The sequence below is a fragment of the Orcinus orca genome, chromosome 3 (genome assembly GCF_937001465.1).
Source record: "Orcinus orca chromosome 3, mOrcOrc1.1, whole genome shotgun sequence".
Lineage (NCBI taxonomy): Eukaryota > Metazoa > Chordata > Mammalia > Artiodactyla > Delphinidae > Orcinus > Orcinus orca.
In genome coordinates, this window is record NC_064561.1 from 177,401,241 (window position 1) to 177,424,731 (window position 23,491).

Consider the following 23,491-nt stretch of genomic DNA (forward strand, 5'->3'; position numbering starts at 1 on the left):
GCGGGAGGGGCTGAAGGGAAGCCTTGGCACTGGGAGTAGTGGAGGTGGAATTAGGAGGAGATGGCTCGTTGGTGGAAGGGCAGAGTATTCTCTTCGGAAAGCAGTGGAAAATCCTGAGAGGGTTTGAATAGGGCAAGGCTGTTTACCTGGCAGCAGCTGACGACTGTGCAGTAGATGTTGTAACACCATGTTTGGCTGTGCCAGGGCGTGCGGGAATCAGGCTCCACGGTTTGTTCAGATGATGGACTGATTTCTTCAGTGGTTCTGCTGCTTTCGGTTCGGGCTGGGGCTTTAGTCTCTGGGGGAGTGTTTCATCTGATCCCATGGAATAGGGCCAAGAGATGGATGGAAAGATGAGGGCAAACACAGACCTTTCAGAAGAGCTGTCCATCCCCTTCTTATAAATCCTGTCGTTGTGCTTTTGATGTTACAACAGACTGTAAGTTTTTACAATTCAGATGCGCACGCGAAGCATCCTCCCAAGGGCTGCTGTGCTCCAGTGGGTGTGGGGCTCGGCTTCCTGGTCCTCTCCGAGCAGCTCATTGGTCAGTTCTCTCACCTGACTTCTCCATCTTGTCTGCAATGGAGGTCCTAAAGCCATCAGGTAGGAGCCGGGCTGGCAGAGTTTCTGTGGACTCTCTGAGTTGCGCCCATGCATCTGGCCACTTCCAACTTTACAGTGGGTCAGAGATTCAGAGGAACACCAGCCTCCCCTGAAAAAAAGTACGTGAAGCTTATTTTGGCTCTGGTTTTATTCATCACTAGTTAGACTTTGTTCCTGAAGCATAACTTCTGTGTAAGCTTTCATTCTTTTGATTTCTATTTTATCTGACAGCAGTTTTTTTTTAACTAAAAGGAACAGTTATTTTCTATTCCCCAAAGCCTATTCATCTGCAGTGTGGGTGTGAATGAGAAATGTTATTTATTGCACAAACATGTATATATGGAACTTTGCTTATTTAGATCAAGCTTATAGAGGGAACGTACTCCCACATCAGGAAACTAAAGGGAGGGCTTCAGGGATTTTGAAGTAGATGCAACGAAAATGCTTCTGTTTTGTAGCCCAAAGTGGCCTGCTGTATTAATCTTCCTATTGGCAAAATCAACTTGTTTAGTATTGTCACCAAACATATTTTTAATTTTCCAGAGGTGGTAGGATGAAATTTGAACAACTCTTATTGAAATTGATCCTTTGAACATTCCTTCATTATGTATTTCCCCAATGTAGCAAAGAGTTATAATTAACGTGACTTTCGTTTTTATTGAAATTTTGCTGAAATGACTCAATACGAATTCAGTTGGGTGATTTATATAAGCATATTTAAAAATAATCTTTCAAGTGATGATGGCTTATTTAATTTCTAAAGAGGGAGAGGTATTTTGATACATACAAATCAGAGATTCTCAACCAGGGCGATTTGACAAAGTCTGGAGCCCATTTTGGTTGGCACAGGTTGGGGGGTTGCTACTGGCATCTAGTGGGTAGAGAGGCCAGGGATGCTGCTAAAGGCACAGAACAGCTCCCGGAACAAAGAATTACCTGGCTCGAAATGTCAATAGGTTGAGCACTAAAACCTCTGATATAAATATGCTTCTCCCCACCCCACCATATTCCACTGAGAGGTGAGAGTCCAGGATGGAAGGACCTGATATGTAGATCTGAGCCTGTTTTGAGTAAAGGACTATTCAACGAGTTAGCTTTGCTTGGTAGGATACTCAGAAAACCCTGATGTAAATGAAAACTGTGAACGCGCCTCCCTGGTACCTTACCAGGCTGACTGTTTACAGTACCTTTATTTTAAGAACAAAGGTAACGTGTTATAGTCTGAAAATTATAACCTTCTAAAAATCACCTGTTCTCATTAAATGTGCTTCCCTTAGCTTAACGTGGCAAACATATAATTTCATCTCATCCCCATAGGACCATGGATCTGTCCCATTTTAGCAGCTCTTTCACTTGACAGGGCATTTTCTTCTCTAATCATCACTTTCAACATCCCAGGGAAGGAACGTGTCAGGCACTTGCATTATTCTTCTTCAGCTTTCCTTCGGGAGGCAAGATGTTAGAATTGAGATGGGAATGCATGGCTACTGGAAATATAGGACAGGTCCAGTTGGCAGTTGTCTGTATAACTTGTTTCATGGTTAACAGAAGGGGATTCTATGTTGGCTTGGGTCTGACACACTGAAAACTATCTGCAAGAGAGGAATTTGCTTTTAGCCCTAGGGTGACCTGAGCTCAGTCTCAGAGGTCGAGACGGCCATGCTTCCATTCATTTCTGTGAGGGATGCTGTTCAGTGGGAGTTGATGTGTCAGAGATACTGCTCTGGGTGCCTGCTGGCTGCCAGGTGGGGGTGTAAGTGCTTGGTGTCCTGCCTGCCACACAGCTAGCTAGCACTTGCTGAGAGTTCACTGTTACTTTCACTATCCTTCCCATAATTTTTTTTTTTTTCTGTACGTGGGCCTCTCACTGTTGTGGCCTCTCCCGTTGCGGAGCACAGGCTCCAGACACACAGGCTCAGCGGCCATGGCTCACGGGCTTAGCCACTCCGCGGCATGTGGGATCTTCCCGGACCGGGGCATGAACCCGTGTCCCCTGCATTGGCAGGCAGACTCTTAACCACTGCGCCACCAGGGAAGCCCCTTCCCATAATTTTTTATCATCACCATTTTGTTTTGATGTGGGGCAGTGATACTCTACCTGCAGCCCTCTCCCGAGTGTACTGTTGAGGGTGCTCCAAATCTCCTTGCTCTGAACAGATCAAAATTACATCTAAAACAACTCTAACAGGACTTCCCTGGTGGCTTAGTGGTTAAGAATCCTCCTGCCAGTGCAGGGGACACAGGTTCGAGCCCTGGTCCGGGAAGATCCCACATGCTGCAGAGCAACTGAGCCCGTGCGCCACAATAGCCCTTGTGCCTAGAGCCCATGCATGCTCCACAGCAAGAGAAGCCACCACAATGAGATGCCCGTGCACCACAATGAAGAATAGACCCTGCTCGCCACAGCTAGAGAAAGCCCACGTGCAGCAATGAAGACCCAACGCAGCCAAAAAATAAAAATAAAAAAATAAAATAAACGCCTCTAATGGGTGTTACTCTTTTTAAACTTAATGTCTTATTTTATATTGGAATATAGTTGATTTACAATGTTGTGTTAGTCTCAGGTGTACAGCAAAGTCATTCAGTTCTACATATACATCTAGCCATTCTTTTTCAGATTCTTTTCCCATATAGGTTATTACAGAATATTGAGTAGAGTTCCCTGTGCTATACAGTAGGTCCTTGTTGATTATCTATTTTATATATAGTAGTGTCTATGTGTTCATCCCAAACTCCTATTAAGATATGTCATTTGGTAAAATGTCATGTCATAAGTCTCAGGTCAGAGGGAGAAGAAAGATGGGCTGCTTCATGTATTTGCCTCCAGACTGGAGTTCAAGAGCAGTCTCCAGTTTTGCAGACTGTGACCCCTTTTCCAAGAGTGAAATGAATCATACTTTCAATTTTAAAACCCAGGAAAAAATAGCACGTGTGCCTCCATTGCCCATTACAATGTACTGGCCTGGTCAGGGATTATGGACCCATTGGACAGATGTATCCTTGGCTCCCAGTTTTTCTCTCCTTTCCTTCCCCCACGTTCATGCTCAGACTCTCTCCCTCCTCTGGAAACCATACTCTTGCCTCATCATGATTTGCAGCCCCTTCCCTTTTTTCTCTGCCTAATTTGAACATTTCCATCCATGGGAGGATTGAGTCAATGGGGCGCAAAATATGGAGACTGAAATTCGATGTACCCTCCACTTCGTGTTTTCTCTATGTTGACGTATCACCACGTACTCGTGTGCACACCCCTTGTTAAAGAAGAGGCCCCTTTCCTCCCTTTCATAACCACCCTCTCTACTGGAACCTTAATAGTTTGCCGCCCCTGTTTTTCTGGATCTTATACCACCTCTCCCTCTTAAATCTGCAGTCTCTTCTCCACTCACCACTCCTCAGAAAAGAAACCACATTTAATGATCTGTTTTCTGTACCCTAAAATTTTCTGAACTTTGGTCCTTCCGTGCTTACCTGATTTCATTGAATTTTCTGGGGTTACCTAGCATTCAAGTTACCACAGATATTCTGTCGCACTTTTGCTTCATCTGTTCCCTTCTTGGTTTCTCATGTCATGGACTCTGTCTCCTGTTTTTCTGAAACTGACCCCAGAGTTGACCATTGACTGTCCTTTTTTTTTTTTTTTAACATCTTTATTGGAGTATAATTGCTTTACAATGGTGTGTTAGTTTCTGCTTTATAACAAAGTGAATCAGTTATACATATACATATGTTCCCATATCTCTTCCCTCTTGCGTCTCCCTCCCTCCCACCCTCCCTACCCCATCCCTCTAGGTGTTCTCAAAGCACCGAGCTGATCTCCCTGTGCTACGTGACTGCTTCCCACTAGCTACCTATTTTACGTTTGGTAGTGTATATATGTCCTTTGACTAAAGCCAGTAGTCTTCACTCTACCTCATCAGGGTACAGTGGACGAGGCCTCTTTTTATTTTTTATTAAAAATTTTTTTAACATCTTTATCGGAGTATAATTGCTTTACAATGTTGTATTAGTTTCTGCTGTATAACAGAGTGAATCAGCTATACGTATACATCTATCCCCATATCCCGTCCCTCTTGCGTCTCCCTCCCACCCTCTCTATCCCACCCCTCTAGGTGCTCTGGTACCAAGTTCATGTCCCTGTGCGATGCAGCTGCTTTCCACTAGCTATCTATTTTACATTTGAGACCTGTTTTTAAAATGTGTTATTTCTATCTTGGCTCCCATGGTGCTGTGTTCACTTGATGCGCTATATCTGTTCTCTTGTCTCATCTTCGTGTGGTTACTTTTCTTGAACAAATTCTAAATAAACACTTCTCTTTAGCCCTTTTTTTCTCTCGTGCTTTCCCTTGGTGAGTCTCAACCACACCCATGCTTTTAAACATTGCAAAGATTATATGCTGTCTCTGAATTCTTTTCTTTCCTGAGCATCCAACCTGGATTTTCCACAGTCAGCTGCATTTCCTTAAATATTCTCTTGGCATCTTAAACCCAACATGCGCAAAACCAAATGATCATATCCTCCTCTAAAACTTCTTCTGTTGATTATCATATTTTAAAAAATGGCATGACTGTCCTCAAAGTGACTCACATTCTTTATCTTCTGTCCATCTGTGCCTCTTTGCTTTCTGTTCCTCCCAGTTTAACAGATTAGAACAACCACCATTTATTATATTTCACACGTTGGGGGTTAGAAAATTGGACAGCACTCAACTAGTTGATTTCTTTGCTCTTGTGATACTAAAGTCACTCAGTGGGTTTCAGCTTTACTCATATATCAGGTGCCTTGGTGGGGCTGGCTGGGAAGCTGGGCTTAGTGGGAAACATCACCAGGAGGACGTATATGTGGTCTCCCTGGCATGACAGTTTCAGGGACATTGGGCTTCTGACCCAGTGTCTCAGTGCCCCAGAGGAGACAGGAAGTAGAAACTGCTAGCCTCTTAGGGTATGGGCTTGGAAACTAGGGTACCATCACTTCTGACTCAGTGTCTCAGTGCCGCAGAGGAGAAAGGAAGTAGAAACTGCTAGCCTCTTAGGGTATGGGCTTGGAAACTAGGGTACCATCACTTCTGACCCAGTGTCTCAGTGCCCCAGAGGAGACAGGAAGTAGAAACTGCTAGCCTCTTAGGGTATGGGCTTAGAAACTAGGGTACCATCACTTCTGTTGTATCTGACTGAGCAAAGCAGTCAGAGAGCCAACCCAGATTCAAGAGAGGGGGTGAAGATCCAGCCTTCAGTGGGAGGAAGGTCGAAGAAGCTGTGGACATCTTTAATTTTCTGTACTTTGCCTGACCCATCACACTGAGTGTTTGCTGGGTTTACCTTAATTTCTGTTCACATTGACCCCACCTGAAGTCACAGCTTCCTTTCCTTCTCTTCTGAACAATTGCTGTATCTTCAATTTAACTTCTCGACCTTTCTGCTCTTCTTTAGCCGATTTCCTGTGTATGCTATGGTGAGAATGATTACTATTTCTTCTAATGTTAATATACTGTGGTAGCTTATTGTCTAAAAATAGAGACCTCAGACCTTAGTATCATTCATTCACCTTCCAAATCTTAACCCCACATTCTCTCTAAGCTGCTTTCCATCTCTCCCCTTTCTATCCCCTGGGGTCAAGTACAGTAAACTGTTCCCAACACATGTTGCCTACTCATTCCTCTTGGCCCTCCAGTGCATCATTTCATCCTCTTCTGGATTACTTCCAGAAGTCTGCATCTGTTGAAATCCTCTTTATCCTCCACGATTAAACTCAAATATGAAGTCTTCCTTTGACCCACCCTTGATCTCTCTAAGTAGCAGTCGTACTCTCTCTCCTAACCCCCAGAGCGCTCCTGCTTCTTTTTATGATTTTCTAACAGCTTGGATTATGGTTATTTTTATAAGCCTGTCTTATTTTAAAGCTTATTAATCTTTTAAATTATTCGTAATCTTTAAAGTTTCCCAGCTCCCAGCACGGCAATTTCATTTCACCCAGTAGGTGCTCCGTATAGGTTTTATTTGATGCACACTTGATCTCTAGCCAAAAACTTTGCAGGAAGGTTATCTGTAAATTTCAAAGGAGAAAGGCACCCACTGTGGATGATTTTTAAGAGTTGGGTAGATAGTATTCATCAGGTTATTAGTCAAGGACAATGGTCATGACCTTATTTAATAGGGGCTTTTGTATTTTGAAAAGGGAAGGGGAGGGATTCTTAGGGCATCCACATGTAGATCTGCATTTGCATGACCGGGCGAGAATGATGTTCCAAGGGAAAACCAATCAATGGTCACAACTCTGAAACTGAATTCTTCATGGGGGTGGGGACGATGACGACTTGATAGAGCTTAAACTTGAACATTCTTCTTGTATAATCAATGGGTTATCTCATAAAATTATTGGGAGGAAAAGAGGTCTAGATTGAGACATACATTATTACTCACACATTTCTGAAATATCTCCTAGAAAAAGGTGTGTTTGTCCAAGCACTGCAAGGCTCTTTTTTTTTTAAAGGGCGTGATGGGGCTTTACTAAAAGACCAGCCACCAGAAAACGTGAACCCATGTTAATGCACTTGTTCTCTTTTGTGTGTTTTAGGCACTTTCCCCACATGACGGGACGACGAGCTTCTGGTTAAAGACAAGTGTCCAGAGCCTAAGATCTCCTGCCCACCATGAAGGGACCCTGCATCATTGCGTGGCTCTTCTTAAGCCTGGGATGGTGGAGACTTGCCCAGCCGGAGACAGATGCATCTCAGTGCCAGAGAGCAGAGCACCCGGTCATTTCCTATAAAGGTGAGGGTCGAGCACTCTCTGATTGCAAAGGCACCATTTAAATGCTCGTTGCATACTCAGAATAGCAGTGGTTATCACTCTATCATTCTGTGAGTCTTGTTTTAGACATTGTTTAAAATCAGAGCAAAACTACAAAATCCCCCATCACAAGAGTTTCATATTCTGAAACTGATCACTATCTTAAGAAGAATCCTCAGCCATAAAAAGAAACGAAACTGAGCTATTTGTAATGAGGTGGATAGACCTAGAGTCTGTCATACAGAGTGAAGCAAGTCAGAAAGAGAAAGGCAAATACCGTATGCTAACACATATATATGGAATTTAAGAAAAAAGAATGTCATGAAGAACCTAGGGGTAAGACAGGAATAAAGACACAGACCTACAAGAGAACGGACTTGAGGATATGGGGAGGGGGAAGGGTGAGCTGTGACAAAGCGAGAGAGAGGCATGGACATATATACACCAACAAACATAAGGTAGATAGCTAGTGGGAAGCAGCCGCATAGCACAGGGAGATCAGCTCGGTGCTTTGTGACCACCTAGAGGGGTGGGATAGGGAGGGTGGGAGGGAGACACAAGAGGGAAGAGATATGGGAACATATGTATATGTATAATTGATCCACTTTGTTATAAAGCAGAAACTAACACACCATTGTAAAGCAATTATACTCCAATAAAGATGTAAAAAAAAAGAAGAATCCAAGCTCAGAATTATCATAGGCAGAACGTCCCATTGTTGAGGCCACTTTTACTTAACAGGTGCTGTCAGCCTCCTAGGCATTTGAACCGGGGGAGAAAAATGTGACCCACAGAAATAACAACAAAACCAAGCAAAACAAAAAAATTCTTCATTTCGGCATTTCCCAACAAAGCCTTAGTCCCACCACACAATGTATGCCTTTATCTCTATCTGGTATTGCATGGCAGACAGAATTGGTTTACTGTCTCAAATATGCCTACATATCTGTAGGATCAATTGATTAGTGTGTATACACATTCTTTTCTTCTTTAATTCATCAAAATTTATTTAGGGTTCTTTACACCCTGGACATTTCTAAGCATTTAAGGTGATAAGTAAACTAGTCTTTGTCTCTGTCCTCAAGGAACTTGCTCTTATATCATGAAACTGAGTATAATTAATCAGACATTGTATTTTAATAATTCATCCAATGAATAGTTTTGTGGTCTGTTATTTTGTAACTTTTGTATCACAAAAGGATTTGAAATATATACAAAAATAGAAGAGTCTAAGAACACCCAGCCCCTGTATTTATTAATCCCTGGCCCACCTTTTTTCTTGCATATCCCCACCCGTGCTCTACCCACATTCACCAAATTATTTTGAAGCAAATTCAAGAAATGATATAATAGTGCCATAATATTTCACTTCTTGGCTATCAAAGATAAGGAATTCATAATGCCATAATCACACCAAAACATCAGAAACCCAGACAAAAACCAATGCCATAAAATTAGCAAACATCCAGTGAGTACTGTGAGAGCCCTGATGGTCACAGGAATGCTTGTGCCTTGTTCTGGTAACAGTTGAACTGAGTCAGGAACGGAAGGACCTTCATCTATTGCAGTTGGCTGGTGTCGTCTATTGCAGTTGGCTGGTGTATGTCTTGAATCTCTTCATCCTTCACTGTGTTTTGTTGTTGTTGCTCTCCCCTTGCAAATTAATTTTTAAAGAAACTTGAGCCCATCATCCTGCAGAGTTTCCACAGTCCAGGGTTTGCCCAGTTTCCCATTGATGTCATTCGGACGCTCTTCTGTCCTGAATGTGTCTGTAAATTAGTAGTGATATCCGGGGGCTGCCCAGATTCAGGTGTGCATCTTTGTGTCTCTGCTGTGTCATGGGTGGTGCTGTGTCCTTCAACGGGATGTGAAATGATCAGTCATCGAGGATCACGGCCTAAATCTCCGGATTCATTCATGGGTGAAAAACTGGGAGTTTTTAATTTTACTATTCTTTTTTCATTTAATGGCTGAAATATTTCTACATAAAGTAACTTTTCCTCCTCAACTATTTGAATATCCTGAGGGTGCAACTGACATAGGAAAGGCAGAGTGAATGCTTACTTTTCTTCCCTTTACCGTTTTTGTAAAGAGCCTACTTAGTTGGTTCTCCAGCGTTATCCAGAGGGGACAAATAAAATGTCATGTTTGCTTTTTTTTTTTAAAAAAAAGTGGTTATTAGAATTATTTTTAATACATGGATTTCAATATTTGGTATATTTCCATCACTTGCAACTTATGTTCTTACAGATGGTGAAATTGTCACATTTCAGGCCTAGGGGAGCCTCTTGAGGTTGGCCCCTGAGTTCTTTGGCAACAACCCAAGTGGCCTTGGGTGGCTTGATTATTCTCTAGGATAATAAGACTCCTCTTACCCATTTCCTTCCATTGACCTGAGAATCAGCCATTTGTATCTGATTCAAGCATAGCGGTGATCAAAGTCAGGTGTTTTCAGTGTATAGAGCTAAGGAACACGTTCTTTAAAACACACCAGAAGTTGCTCTGGATACTTCCAGTTCATCTCCAGGACTCTAGGGACTTTCTGATCCTCTTCTATTTTATGTCTCTATCTTTCTCTCCTGTGCACAGAATCCTGTCTCTGCAGGTCAGCATAATTATTCCTTTGCCTTTTCCTGTAATTCATACTTAGTCATTTCAGAATAAAAGTTCTGTGCAACTTTAGTCCTTATTGAATACAGAAAACCCTTTCGGATGATTTTTCTTCTTTTCTTTTAGTCCTCAGGGTATAAATCTCACTGGAAAATGGAAGCAAAATTAGCGCCTTGAAATCGAAACAATTTCCCTTTGTATGGTAGTGCCACCAACTCAAAATCCAGTTAATTTCATTTGTTTAATTTCACTTTTGATTTTTCGAGATTTTCAAAATTTACATTACATTATTCTGTAGTGTTTTAAAGTCAAATTAATAAAACAAGCGGTGTTTAGAGGAACTGTTTTCCTTACCTTGTTCACGCTCTCTGCCTTTAGCTCACCTTTTACTTATCGTTTATAGTTTATGCTTCTTTTTAAATATGAACCAAACTCCACACACACATACACATGCACATATATATTCATACCCTCTTTTCTTAAAAAGTAGCATGTATACAGAGTTTTCACTATCTAGCATTTTTTGACATCATGATATGCCCTGGAGTCCACGTCCCAGTAGTATGGGTTTATGTCACTTCTTCTCATGGTCACATAGCTCTCCTCTATGTAATGAACTCTAGTCTACTCAGCAACTCCCTGCTGGGAGAAGTGATCAGGTATAGTGTTACAATGTGTAATGACTCCTGCACACACATCTTTTGATATTTTTGCAAGTGTAACATTGACAGAGATTCCTGGAATTGGAATTGCTGGGTCAAGGGGTGAATGCAGTTGTAGTTTTGCTAGATACTCCCTGATTTCCTTTCATGAAGGTTGCACCATTTTGCATTCTCATTGCCCTGGATAGGAGTATCTGTTTCGCACTAGACTTTCCAACCGAGTGCACTGTTAAGTTTTGGGATTTGGGAAAACCCCATAGCTCATAAATGGCATCTCAACATACTTTTAATTTTCATTTTTAAAATTTGGAGTGAACGTTCAACAGGCATTTAATAACTGCCTATATATGTACCGGGGGTCTGTGCTAAATATGGAGGAGATAGAGGTAAAAAACCTAGTTCCTGTTAAGGGTCTAGAATATCTTGAGGAATCTAAACCAGAAGGACCGTTGAATTACATTGTATTAAGGGTCCTCTCGGGTGTCTTTGCCGGGTGCTGTGTGAGCCCAGGGAAGGGGTGTCGGAACCAGACAGCCTGGGCTGTAGAGGAATGGTTAAGGAGGGTTTCTAGGATGCAGCAGTGCCAGAGCTGAGTCCCAGATGATTGTTAGAAGGTGTTTATGAATCTCATGAGGGGCGCACAGCAGGTTTTGGCAAGTGTCGAGTACAGTAAGTCATGAAATGTCAGTTCAGATTACAGAGAGGAAGTAGAGGGAGATGAAACTTACAGTGAGGAATCAATAATGCACGGCATCAAAAGGCATCTCAAGAAGTCCCCGTCTTGTCTGCACAGGCTCACCTTGGAGGATGGAGAAATGCTGGCAGGAAGAGCAAATTCTGGGGCCGCTGCTGTGACCAAAGGGGGCAGTGATGAGGGCCTGAGCTACGGGAGTGGTAGCAGAAATGTAAAGAACTGGGTGGATTCTGGAGACTTGAAGAGGGAGTTGTTGACGTTTTAAAGGATATAAGACAGGAGGAAGCAGGAGGCACTGAGAGTGAGCCCTGAGTTCTTGGCTGTTGGTTCCAGACGGGGTAAAGAAGGGGAATCTGAAATGATGTTAGATCGAGAAAGCTGAGTTCCTAGCTGCCATCGGATGGAGTTAACTAATTGAGAGCAGGTGTCATGGGAACCAAGAAAGGAGAGCTTTTTCAAGAGGGAGGTGGCCGTCAGAGTGTCTGATGATGCAGCCAGTTCAAGGCACCTGTGGGCCAGAAGGTAGAGTGACAAACTCATCCTGATTTGCCCGAGACTTTTTTGGGATATAGCACTGAAAGCCCTGCTGTCTTCTGGGAAAACTGGGACAGGTGGTTACCTTCCCAGAAACTCTGTCAGCAATGGTGTATTAGTTTCCCAGTATTCCTGTAACCACATACTACAAACTGGGTGGTTTAAAACAATCACAATATCTTCTCTCACAGTTCTGAAGGCTAGAAGTCCAAAAGCAAGGTGTCACCAGGGCCACGCTCTGAAAGCGCTAGGGAAGAATCTTTGCCACTTCTTAGCTCCGGGTGGCTGTCAGCAGTCCTTGGCATTCTTTGGCTTGTGGACCCATCACTCCAGTTCTCTGAGTCTGTAGTCACATGGCATTCTCTCTGTGCGTCTGTGTCTGTTTTCTCTTCTTTTTATTTATTTATTTTTATTTATTATTATTAATTTTGTTTTTGGCAGTACACGGGCCTCTCACTGTTGTGGTCTCTCCCGTCGCGGAGCACAGGCTCCGGACGCGCAGGCTCAGCGGCCATGGCTCACGGTCCCAGCCGCTCCGCAGCATGTGGGATCTTCCTGGACCAGGGCACGAACCCATGTCCCCTGCATCGGCAGGCGGACTCTCAACCACTGCGCCACGAGGGAAGCCCCCTCTCTTTTTTTTATAAGGACACAAGTCATATTAGGTTTAGGGCCCACCGTCACCCAGCATGGCTTCATCTTAATTAATTACATCAAGGCCCTATTTCCAAATAAGTTCACAATCATCACAGGTACATGAGGTTAGGACTTCAACATATCTCTGGGTGGGCGTGGGGTGGACACATCAACCCGTAGCAAATGGCATTTATCAGAGCAGTTTCACAGCAGTGCTGGGAATAAAACTAGATGCTCATGAGTGAAGGGACAAAGGTAAGGTGAAGAAATAGACATCAAAATTACTCTCTCAGTTGGCAGGGACATGAGGACAGGGAATGGCTTTTAAGAGAGCATTACTTAATCATCCTTAAATGGTACTGGTGAAGAGAGAAAAGACAGGGGGATATAATTGACTAGGCAAAGTCCCCGGGGCTATAGGAGGGGATAGGATACTGGGCACAGGCGAGGGATTAGCTCACAGGAAGTAGACCCCACCTCCAGCCAGCCCAGAGGGTGGGAGGCCAGGGCACCCAGGATGCAGGGCAGTTAGAGGGAGGGAGTACCTGGGGACCTCCATCTTGGCTGAGAAAGGAGTATGCAGGCCATGGGCCAACAGTATGGGTACTTTAGGAAGGAAGTGCTTCTCTTAAGAAAGGATAAGACTGTTGATCAAAAACAGACATAAAAGATTCCCTGCGGTTGTTTGGAGCCCAGTCAGTCCTTGAAATGGCTCCTGTTATAGCTGAGCAGGTGTCCATGGCTATGCCCCATAAACACTCTTCTGTGCTCAATACAAGAAAGTTTGAGAAGGTATGATGAAACACTGATAAGAGAGAAATAAAGGAAGGGTTGGATCATCTTGATGTTTACCATCTTGGTTTCTGGGTACATTTAAAATTTCATGATTTAGCATTATACGTTGGAGGCACTCTGCACAGGAGGCTGCTCAGGAAGAGTCTGCAGGAACATCTCAGTACAAGCACATTTCATCGAAGTCTTGATTTGATTTACTTGGCTGGGCAGAAGGTGCTGGCAGGATCTTTTTTCCCAGCCTTGGGAAAGTATTTACCACTTCGGGCTCCACTTGTCTTGTGGAGTTCATTGCTCAACAAGCCCTAACAGCTTGCTGTGTTTGCAAGGGTACTCCCTTGACTGCATGTTCTGGAATATTTATCCCTGCTCGTGCAGTGGCTGCTAAAACACCCTGACCCATGACAGACGCACCCTTCACACTTAGGTCTGTGTCGTTTGCTTAAACGTCTGTTCCAATAAAGGGGGGGGGGGAAATAGTGACCCTTCAAAACAGTGTGTTTCTCAGCACGCTTACTGAATCTCATAACTGTATCCAAAATGAGTTTTAAATGTTTAATGTCCACTTAAGGCGATAGTGCCATATTCTGCTTTTGTTCGTTTAATGATTAAAGTTTACCCAGCACGCTCGCAATTTAGAGAGTGTGCTCCAGTTATAGGAATCGGGCAATTTCACATAACACACAGAGAAAGACCACCGCTGGGGTGAGTCATGCTGTACTCAGGCTTACTTTGTCTTGCAGTTTTAATATCATGACTAATTTGGAGGCCTTTTTTCAGTGTCTTAGCTGACAGCACTTAGTATTTTTTTTAATTTATTTCATTTGAAATATAGTTGATTTACAATGTTGTGTTAACGTCTGCTGTGCAGCAAAGTGATTCAGTTATACATATATATATATAAATATACATATACATCTATATATGTGCACATTCTTTTTCATACTCTTTTCCGTTATGGTTTATCACAGGATATTGAATATATTTCCCTGTGCTCTACAGTAGGACCTTGTTGTTTATCCATTCTATATATAATAGTTTGTATCTGCTAATCCCAAACTCCCAATCCATCCAGTCACCCACGTCCCCTCCCCCTTGGCAACCACAAGTCTGTTCTCTATGTCTGTGAGTCTGTTTCTGTTTCGTAGATAGGTTCATTTGTGTCGTATTTTAGATTCCATATATAAGTGATATCATATGGTATTTGTCTTTCTCTTTCTGACTTACTTCACTTAGTATGATAATCTCTAGTTGCATCCATGTTGCTGTAAATGGCATTATTTCACTCTTTTTTTAATGGCTGAATAGTACTGCATTGTATATATGTACCACATCTTCTTTATCCATTCCTCTGTCAATGGACATTTATGTTGTTTCCATGTCTTGGCTATTGTGAATAGTTCTGCTATGAACATAGGGATGCCTGTATCTTTTTGAATTATAGTTTTGTCCACATATTTGCCCAAGACTGAGATTGACAGCGCTTAATATTAATGCCCAAGATGACTTCTGCCTGCAGAATCAGGCCAGGTGCTGTTAATTCTCCTCTCAGCTCCCTGGGATCTCTATCTGTAACTCCTGGATGTTCCTGCTGAGTGTCTTCCTACTTCTGGATTTGTTGTTTGGCCTGAGAATTGTTTTGGAACTTATGGAAGAACTGTATGGATGATTGACACTAGATTAGCAACATTTGGCCCCAGGTCGGAGGGACTCGAAATGGATATTCCAGCTTGCGCCATCACTGGGACTGGACTGGGATGTGGCATGTGGCCCTCAAGTTTAAACAACTGCCTTATCCCCACATGTAGCCTTGGGTGATTCAAAAAACCATGACCGAAAGGGGCCAACCCAGGATTTTATACTCGGGTTCTGTTCCCATACTACAGGATGAATGATGATTTTTCACGGATCCTGTCTTTCTTTCAAATGGTATTACTATATTCCATTGCCTTCCTGTTAAAGGCATTGATGTGTTCGGTGTTGACAATAAAAATGTGTGGCAAGTTTTGTAACTTCTGTTGGCTCTTCTTTATGTTAACTTACTGGGAGCCCCAGCTCTTCCCTACCTCCGAGAGGCTGTCTTTCTCCCAGTCTGGAGGGTGTCATGTACACATTTCCTCTTTCCCTGTTAACTGCCAACCCTGCCCATGGACCTGCCTCTTACCACTCTTCCCTTGACTGGCTCACAGACCTCGGGACCACTGGCATTGCTTGGCTCACCACCTGCTCCCCTTGGGGCTCCATACCTGTTCTGGGGCTCCTTACGTGTGTCCCAGGATCCCACGCCTGTCCCGTGGCCTCATGCATCTCCCATGGCTCTATAGCTGTTGTGTGGCTCTTCATGTGGCCTCACAGCCCCATGCACATATCAAGGCTCCATGCCTGTCTTGGGGCTCCATACCTATCCCATGGCCTCATGAACATCCCAGGGCTCTATACAGGTCCCACGCTGCTCCATTTTCTCTCTGGGTTTTTGCTGTGCGGTGTCTCATGCCCCAGACAGGCATGTGGCTTCATGATCCTGGCTGGATTTTATCTCTTCTCCTAGGATCTAGGATGCTCATCACCACAGGAGGGGCTGTCGTAGATAATTTCTAGAGTCCCTGTCAGGTTTCAGAGATTTCAGAGTCTTTGAGCATGGAAAGACCTTGATTAAAATTGCTTACAGTATTTCTCCCTGTTCTTCTAGTCTCAGATCTGCCATTTGACCTTTATAAATCATAAGTGTGTATGACTGCATGCAATGGCCCATTTTCTCCAAGGAAGAATTAGGAAAATTTATTTTAATTAAAAATAGATTGCATAAAATTCATTTTAATATTTTCATGTGAATCTGATTAAATAATAGCAAGATACTGATTACTGTTGAAAAGTATCTTGAACTCAGTGCTTTTCTTTGTAAAAACTAAAATTTACATAAATCAAGTGTGATTCTCTTTGGTTTCATAACGGGTTATGAGTTATCCTCCTTTGCGTTTATTTGGGAAAGAAAAGTGTTGTTATGGATCCTATAAAAAGTCATTTGACCCATCAATAATTTAACTTCTGTTATCATGCAAATGAATGAATGTTTCATGTAATGTAATCTCAAAGTTATGTGGGCAAAATATTTGAACCTATATGCAAATGAAACAACTAAGGTATAAGTACACTGCCTATTCTATAAGTTAAAAGCTGCACTTGGTAATACATTTTTTATTTTAAAGTCTGTTGCAAGTTTGCTATCTGAAAAAATGGAATATTAAAAAACACACCTCTTTTCAACTCTACAATGTAGGAATGTAATGATCATTCATGAGTGCATAGAGGTGTTAGAAGAAAATGCACTCATGGTAAAACCACTATGCATTATTCATTGAGTGACTTGGTTGCAATACCTGTGTTGTACTTTTATGTTGTTATTGACCTTCGATTGATGAAAGCTGAGGGTCCCTGTTGTATGATTTTTATAAACAATGATTAAGTTCTGATGAAAATAATTTATTGAGTTTTGAGAATGATCAATAACTTTTGGATTACTTTTGTGTTCTAGCGCCACTAATGAAATAATTTGTAAGATTCCACATCTATATTTTATCTTGAGATAATCAATTTTTGATTGATTTGTCTGGGTGGGGAAATAGTTTCTATTATTCTGAGACTGCAAATGGAATACTTTATAAGTTAAGTAGTTCAAAGGGATTGCATTAAAACTGGGGATAAGAGTTTGTGAAGTTATTGTCAGGACTCTGATTTAAAACAATCATTTCATTGGGCCTCAAATGGCATGTTATTGTATTTTATTTAAGTTTAAGCATATTATAGTCTTTCTAAGCATTAAATGGGCAATTTGTCCATTTCTCACAATGATGATAGATAAAAATCTAATCCTTTTTTTATTTATGAGTAAGAGTTGGAGATTAAATGTAGGGTGAATAAACTTTTAATTAAGCAATATTTTTTCTTGGATTTATGACTTCTTGTCTTCTTCTAATATCAAGGCAAGGTAATCTGCCATGGTCACATTTGAGGAGACAAAACATTACACCCACTTCAGCAGACAGCAGTGCTGAAATTTTTCTGTTATCAATATAACAAAGAAAAGACTACACTGAGGTTTCTAAAACTTATTTAGTTTGTGTACTAATTTAGTCAGCACCATAACCTTTTATTTTCCTGAAGCTTTTTAAAGAAAAGGAGTTATTTTTTTTTTAATTTCTCTTTTGCTTTCCCATTTCCCTCATGTAAGTCAGGGATAGACTTCAGAAAGCCTCATCACATGTGTCACGTGAGGCAGGAAGCATTCTCATTCATAATCAAGAGTGCGGTGATAATGCATGCTAACACACCAAATGAATAGGTTCTTCCAATCTGCAAGATGACAAACTTGTCGTAATGCTATTTGACCATTCCCACCTTGAAAGCACCTCTGGACTGCGTGTTAGATACACTACAAACCCTATTAAATAAAATGAATGAAATGAGACCCTGGTGCCAGGAACAGCTGGACTGGTGGAGCGCTCCTGGTGGCTCTCAGAGGGTGATTAATGATTGTTATTCTTATTCATATTTTTGATTTTTGTGCCACTGGAGTCCCTCACCTCATCACACAGAGTCTTTAGCTTCTGCTTGTTTGAAGATAAAACCAAAGCTCCAGTTCATTAATAATTCAATCAATCTTTATTGAGTGCATATGGTGTGCCAGAAATGGTTTCAGTCACGGGGTTACCCCAGTAAGCGAAACAGTAGAAATCTCGGCCTGTGCTGAGTTTACGTTCTATTAGGGGAGACAGACAATAATAAGATGATATAATATAGACCGGGTTATATGGTGCTAAGGGCTGAGGAAAAACGTAAAGCAGGGAATGCGTTAAGGAAGGGAGGGGTCTTGCAGTTTTCATCAGGGTAACCAGGTGTGCCTGGCATTTACCTGTTGCCTCTGTCCCCACAGCTGTCCCTTTTATATTTCACGTTGTACAACTGGTCAGAGAGTCAGTGAAATTTCTCAGCCTTCTGACCCAGCTGGGTTCCTGTTAGGATGTGTGAATGGGAGGAACCAGCAGTTGCTGAGGAGGCTGGAGGAATAGTGAGGATCATATTTATGCCTGCATAGCGTGGCTGAGGACTGAGGCGATCCTAAGTCCCCACTTGGGGAGTAGGCAGTCACAGCTTGAGTCACAGCTGCTTGAGAAGAGCACAGCAGCAGGAACAGGCTTGTGGGGTCCAGCCCAGCTTGTTAGCAGCTGCTCATCTCTGTGTGGCATGCATTCTTCCTTTGTTCTTTATCTTCCAATACCTTTACAACCAATTCCCTCTATTAAATGTTCTCTGTTTGAGGTACCTAGGGTGGTTTCTCTTCTCCTGACTAAATTGTGCAGTATACAGAATGACCCATTGAGTCAAGGCTTAAGGAGGTGAGGGGGCAAGCCATGGGGATAACTGAGGAAAAAGCGTTCCAGGCAGAGGGAAGAGCAAGTGCCTGGGCCCTGAGGTGGGAGGGTACTTGGCAGGTCTGAGTAAGAGCAGGGAGGCCAGTGTGGCCTGAATGGAGGGAGTAATGGAGGTGAGATTGGAAAGATAATAAGGGCCAGGTTCTGTAGGGCCTTTATGAATTTGACCTTTATTTTGGGGGGTGGGCACTGGAAGATCTTGAGCAGAGGAATGATAGTGTAAGGCACTAACATGACTTAAAGGGTCACTCTGACTGCTGTGCTGAGGACAGCCTGAATTGTGCTTGGGCGTGTGGGATTTAGGGCAGTGAGAGCGTTTTGGGGACTGGTGGGTGATCTAGGCTGGTGATGGTGGTGGCTTAGTTGAGAGTGTTAACAGTGGGCACCAGGGAGCAGTGGCCTTATTCTGGATAGAGTGTATTTGGAAGTCAGGTCCAAAGTATTTCCTTTCAGATTGTATATGTGCTGTGAGAGGAAGAGAAAAGCAAGAGAGACTCTAAGGCTTTTGGCTTGAGCGATTGATCAGAGTGGAAGTGCTATTTACTGAGATGAGAAAGGTTGTAAGAGAGTCACACTTGGAAGGAGTTTGGGAGGCTCAGTTTTGGACATGTTAAGTGTGAGATGTTTCTTTAGCATCCAAGTGGAAATGTCAAGTAATCAGCTGTGTATACAAGTCTGTATTTCTGGGGAGCGATTTTTTGAAAACTCTATGAGGCACAGCAATTTGGGAACTAGCAGTGATGAAGGGAACAAGAAATCTGAATATTTAGTCTTTATTATTTTTGTCTGGGTTTTAATGTTAGTTACTGTAAAATGCAAAGGTATGTTGAGAAGTTATAATTTAGTAGTTAAAGAGAAAACTTCAAATCATTGCATGGATGGTTCAAGCCAGACTCAAACATTTTCTGAATTAAAAAAAAATAGACTAGAATAATATAAAGCATGACTCATTCAAATTTAGAGCTCATTTGAATGCTTTTATTTCTTAATTCCAAAGGGTCAGCCCTACTTAAAAAAACATATTTATAAAAGTAAAGCTCCAGCATGAAAATAATTTCTCCATTTCATAGTGAGAAAACAAAATCTTATCTGATAAATCCATGGATAAAAGTATAAATCCCTAACACAAAATAATTAGTTTTGGGACTGTAAATGCAAACCAATGCAAAATATGTGAATGTGTGAATTCTACTTTCATGATAGAGTTTTTAACCACAACATCTAATACTAATTTTGCAAATTGTATATGAATTGACAGAAATTTTCTGTCATATATGTTTCTTGTTTGACCAAGATTTGGTCAACAGATGATTTTTAATTTGAAAAATGATATAGGGGACTTTTCTATCTGACCATGATGGGAAAAAGGGATTTGATTTACCTCCGTGATTTAAACAAGAAAACCAGACAAAATATTAGCAAGTACAGTTTTCAGACAATGGACAACAGGCAGAGGGTGGCACAGGATTGTAATTTCTTAGGGAAAGGAAATAAACAAAATGAGTCCAACGATTGGCTCAGCTCACTGTAAGTAGTTTCCAAGACATAGCACAGTAATGGAGAATACAGGCATAGATCAGAATAAATCAAGTCTCAATACATTAAAAAGGGTTGAAATCATGCCTGTGTAATCAATGAGCACATCAGAATCAAACTAAAAATCAGTAACAAAATGATATATAGAAAATTATATTGGAATTTAAGCAGTATAATTCTAACTGGCTCATAGGTCAAATAAGAAATTAAAGGGAAATTCTAAAATATTTTCATCTGAATGACAATAAAAGCACAACTTATCCAAATTTGTGGTATATAGTAAAGCAGAGCTCAGGGTGGGGGAATTTATATCATTATTTACTTATATTAGGGATGGAGAAAGATCTGCTATCAATGGTTTTGGGATCTTTCTTAAGGAAGTCTACAAAAAAAAAGGCAAATTAAACCTACAGGAAACAGAAGGAAGCAGAAAATGAAGATGAGTATAAATCAGTTTAAGTGGAAATAAAGAATAATGAAGATCAATGAAACTAAAACCTAGTTCTTTAACAAGACCAGTAATATCAATAAACCTTTAACTAGATTGGTTAGGAACAAGAAAGATATATATTTATCAATATTAGGAATGAATGAGGAGACATCACTACAGAACCTACAGAAGTTAAAAAGGATTAATAGAAAACAATGAACAGCTCTATGCCAATAAATTTGACAACTTAGATGAAGTGGACAATTTCTTTGAAGATAAACAATCTCTCCAAGTTCACTTAAGAAAAGTCAGATAAACTAATTCTGTATCCATTAAAGGAATTAAATTTGTACTTAAAACTCTTCCAACAAAGAGAACTTCAAATCCAGATGGCTTCAATAGTGAATTTTGACAAGTACTTAAGGAAAAAAAAAGGACACTGATTCTACTTTTCCAGAGTAGAAGAGGATGGAACACTTCTCAGCTTATTTAAGAAGTCATTATTACTCTTACCAAAACCAGACAAGACATTTTAATATATAAAACTATAGACCAATATCTCGCACAATCATAGGCACAAAAATCCTTAATAACAGTTCAGCAGTCGAATCCAGCCATTTGTAAAAAGGAGAATACATCATGTCCCAGTGGGTTTTATTGCATAAATATAAGATTGCATGGGATTTCCAAGGTTTAACACTTGAAAATCAATGTAAATCAGTGCATTAACTGACCGAAAATATTTTTTAAAATTCATCTTGATAGATATAGAAAAATCATTTGATAAAATTCAACACACATTCATGATAAAAACTAGAAGTAAAGGGTGTTGCCACATGTGACAAAAGGCACCTTAAAAAAAATCTAAATATAATATAATATTTAACAGTTAAAGGCTGAATGCTTTCCCCACAAGGATGTTTACCATTACTATTTTTAGTGCTTTTAGTTATCATTGTACTGGCCCCTGAGAAAGGTAATATTAGATAAATAAATAATATATTATAATAAAAGTAATTTAATAAACAAATGGCATACAGATTAAAAAGAAAGAATAAGAGCGGTCACCGAAATTTTAAAAAGACCTATTAGAACTATTAAGTGAATGTCTCATGATTTCCAGATACATAATATAAAAAAAATTCAATTGCATTGTGATATGCTATCACTTAATAATTATAAACTGAAATTAAATTATATCATTTATAGTAGCTCATAAATATGAAATAAGGATATCTTTAACAATATGTTCAGGAGCCAAACATTGAAAGCTACCCAACATTACTGAGAAAATAAAAAGACCAAAACAATTGAAGATAAATATTTATAGATCAGAAATTTAATGTTAAGATATAAATTCAACTGTAACATATGCATTGCAATCTTTAGACTCTTACAAACCCAGTAAAAAGTTCATGTGGTTTTATTGTGTAAATTGAAAACCTGGTTTTAAAATTTACATGGAAATACAAAAGACTTAGAAAAGCTGAAAGAGTTTTTGAAAAGGAGAGTAATTTTGGAAGTCTTACAGTACTTGAATTCAAGACAGTGTGATGTTTGCACAAGGATAAACATAGAAATCCATGTAACAGAAAGCAGAGACCAGAAGTAGACCCAGATATATACTGTCAATTTTCAGCAAAGTGACCATGGTAATTTAATGAGGAAATATAGTTCTTCCAAAAAATGGTGCTGGAAAAACTGGACCTCTCAATGCAAAAATTAACTGAAATGGATCATAGACCTAAAGTTAAGAGGCAAACTTATAAACTGTCTAGAAGAAACTTTTTGAAAAACAACTATCTCAGACCTTAGATTAGGCAAAAATTTGTTAGGATACAAAACAGCCCATAAAAGCAAATTTGATAAACTGGACCACATAAAAGTTAAAAACATTTGCTCTTCAAAGACACCATTGAGAAAAGGAAAAACAATCCAGATGCTATGTGAAAATATTTACAAAACATATATCTCCTAAAGTTCTTGTGTCCAGAATATATAAAGAAACTCTTACAACATTTATAAATGGACTAGAGATTTAGGCAATTTGAAAATACTAATGACAACCATGGTGAGATATCCCTACACATTGAGCAGAGTGACTAAAATTAAGAAGACTGATAATACTAAGCATTGAGGAGGATGTGGTGAAAATGGACCTCTTATACTTTGCTGCTGATAATGCAACATGGTGCAGCCACTTTGGAAAACATTCAGTTTCTTCAAAAGTTAAATATACACTTTCCTTAAATTCCAGCAAACTCACTCATAGCTCTTTGCCCAAGGATTATTAAAAAGTTGAATAATGTCTACAGGAAGATTTGTACCCAAAGGTTCACAGTAGCTTCATCCCATCTAATCCAAACTGGACACAACTCAAAAGTCCATCAGTGGGGGTGGCTACAAATTAATTATGTAAAATAGAATACTACCAGACAATACAAAGACATAAACTACTTACACAGACAATGAAATGGATGAAACTTAAAAGTAGTATACTAAGTGAAAGATTCCAGATAGAAAAGACTACATATTCTGTGTTGTCCCATTTTGTGAAATTCTATAGAAGAGCAAACTAAAGTAGCCGGATACATATTAATAGTTGCCTGGGTACAGGACAAGGGATGGAACCCACTGCAAAGGTTCCTCAGAAAATGTGTGTGTTGATGCAATCATTTTATGTCACGATTGAGGTGGTGGTGGTGATAAGGTTTATACAGTTGGTAAAAGTAATTGAATTTAAGTGGGTAAATGTTATTGTGTTTAAATTATACCTCA

At 40.6% G+C, this 23,491-nt stretch overlaps 1 protein-coding gene across 7 annotated transcripts in view; it reads left to right on the top strand.

Annotated features, from left to right (window-relative positions):
* Positions 1-23,491, top strand: part of SEMA5A (semaphorin 5A) — a 477,303-nt gene that overhangs the window by 167,821 nt on the left and 285,991 nt on the right. For 5 of the 7 annotated variants that reach the window (XM_049708240.1, XM_033436601.2, XM_033436598.2 and 2 more), the window contains one exon: positions 7,176-7,372. In XM_049708240.1, the coding sequence (XP_049564197.1) occupies positions 7,252-7,372 (121 nt within the window). In that variant the 5' untranslated portion in view covers positions 7,176-7,251. Of the gene's footprint in view, positions 1-165; positions 440-590; positions 724-7,175; positions 7,373-23,491 lie in introns of those variants that run through there. The other 2 variants (XM_033436604.2, XM_004274494.3) reach the window with 2 other exon arrangements.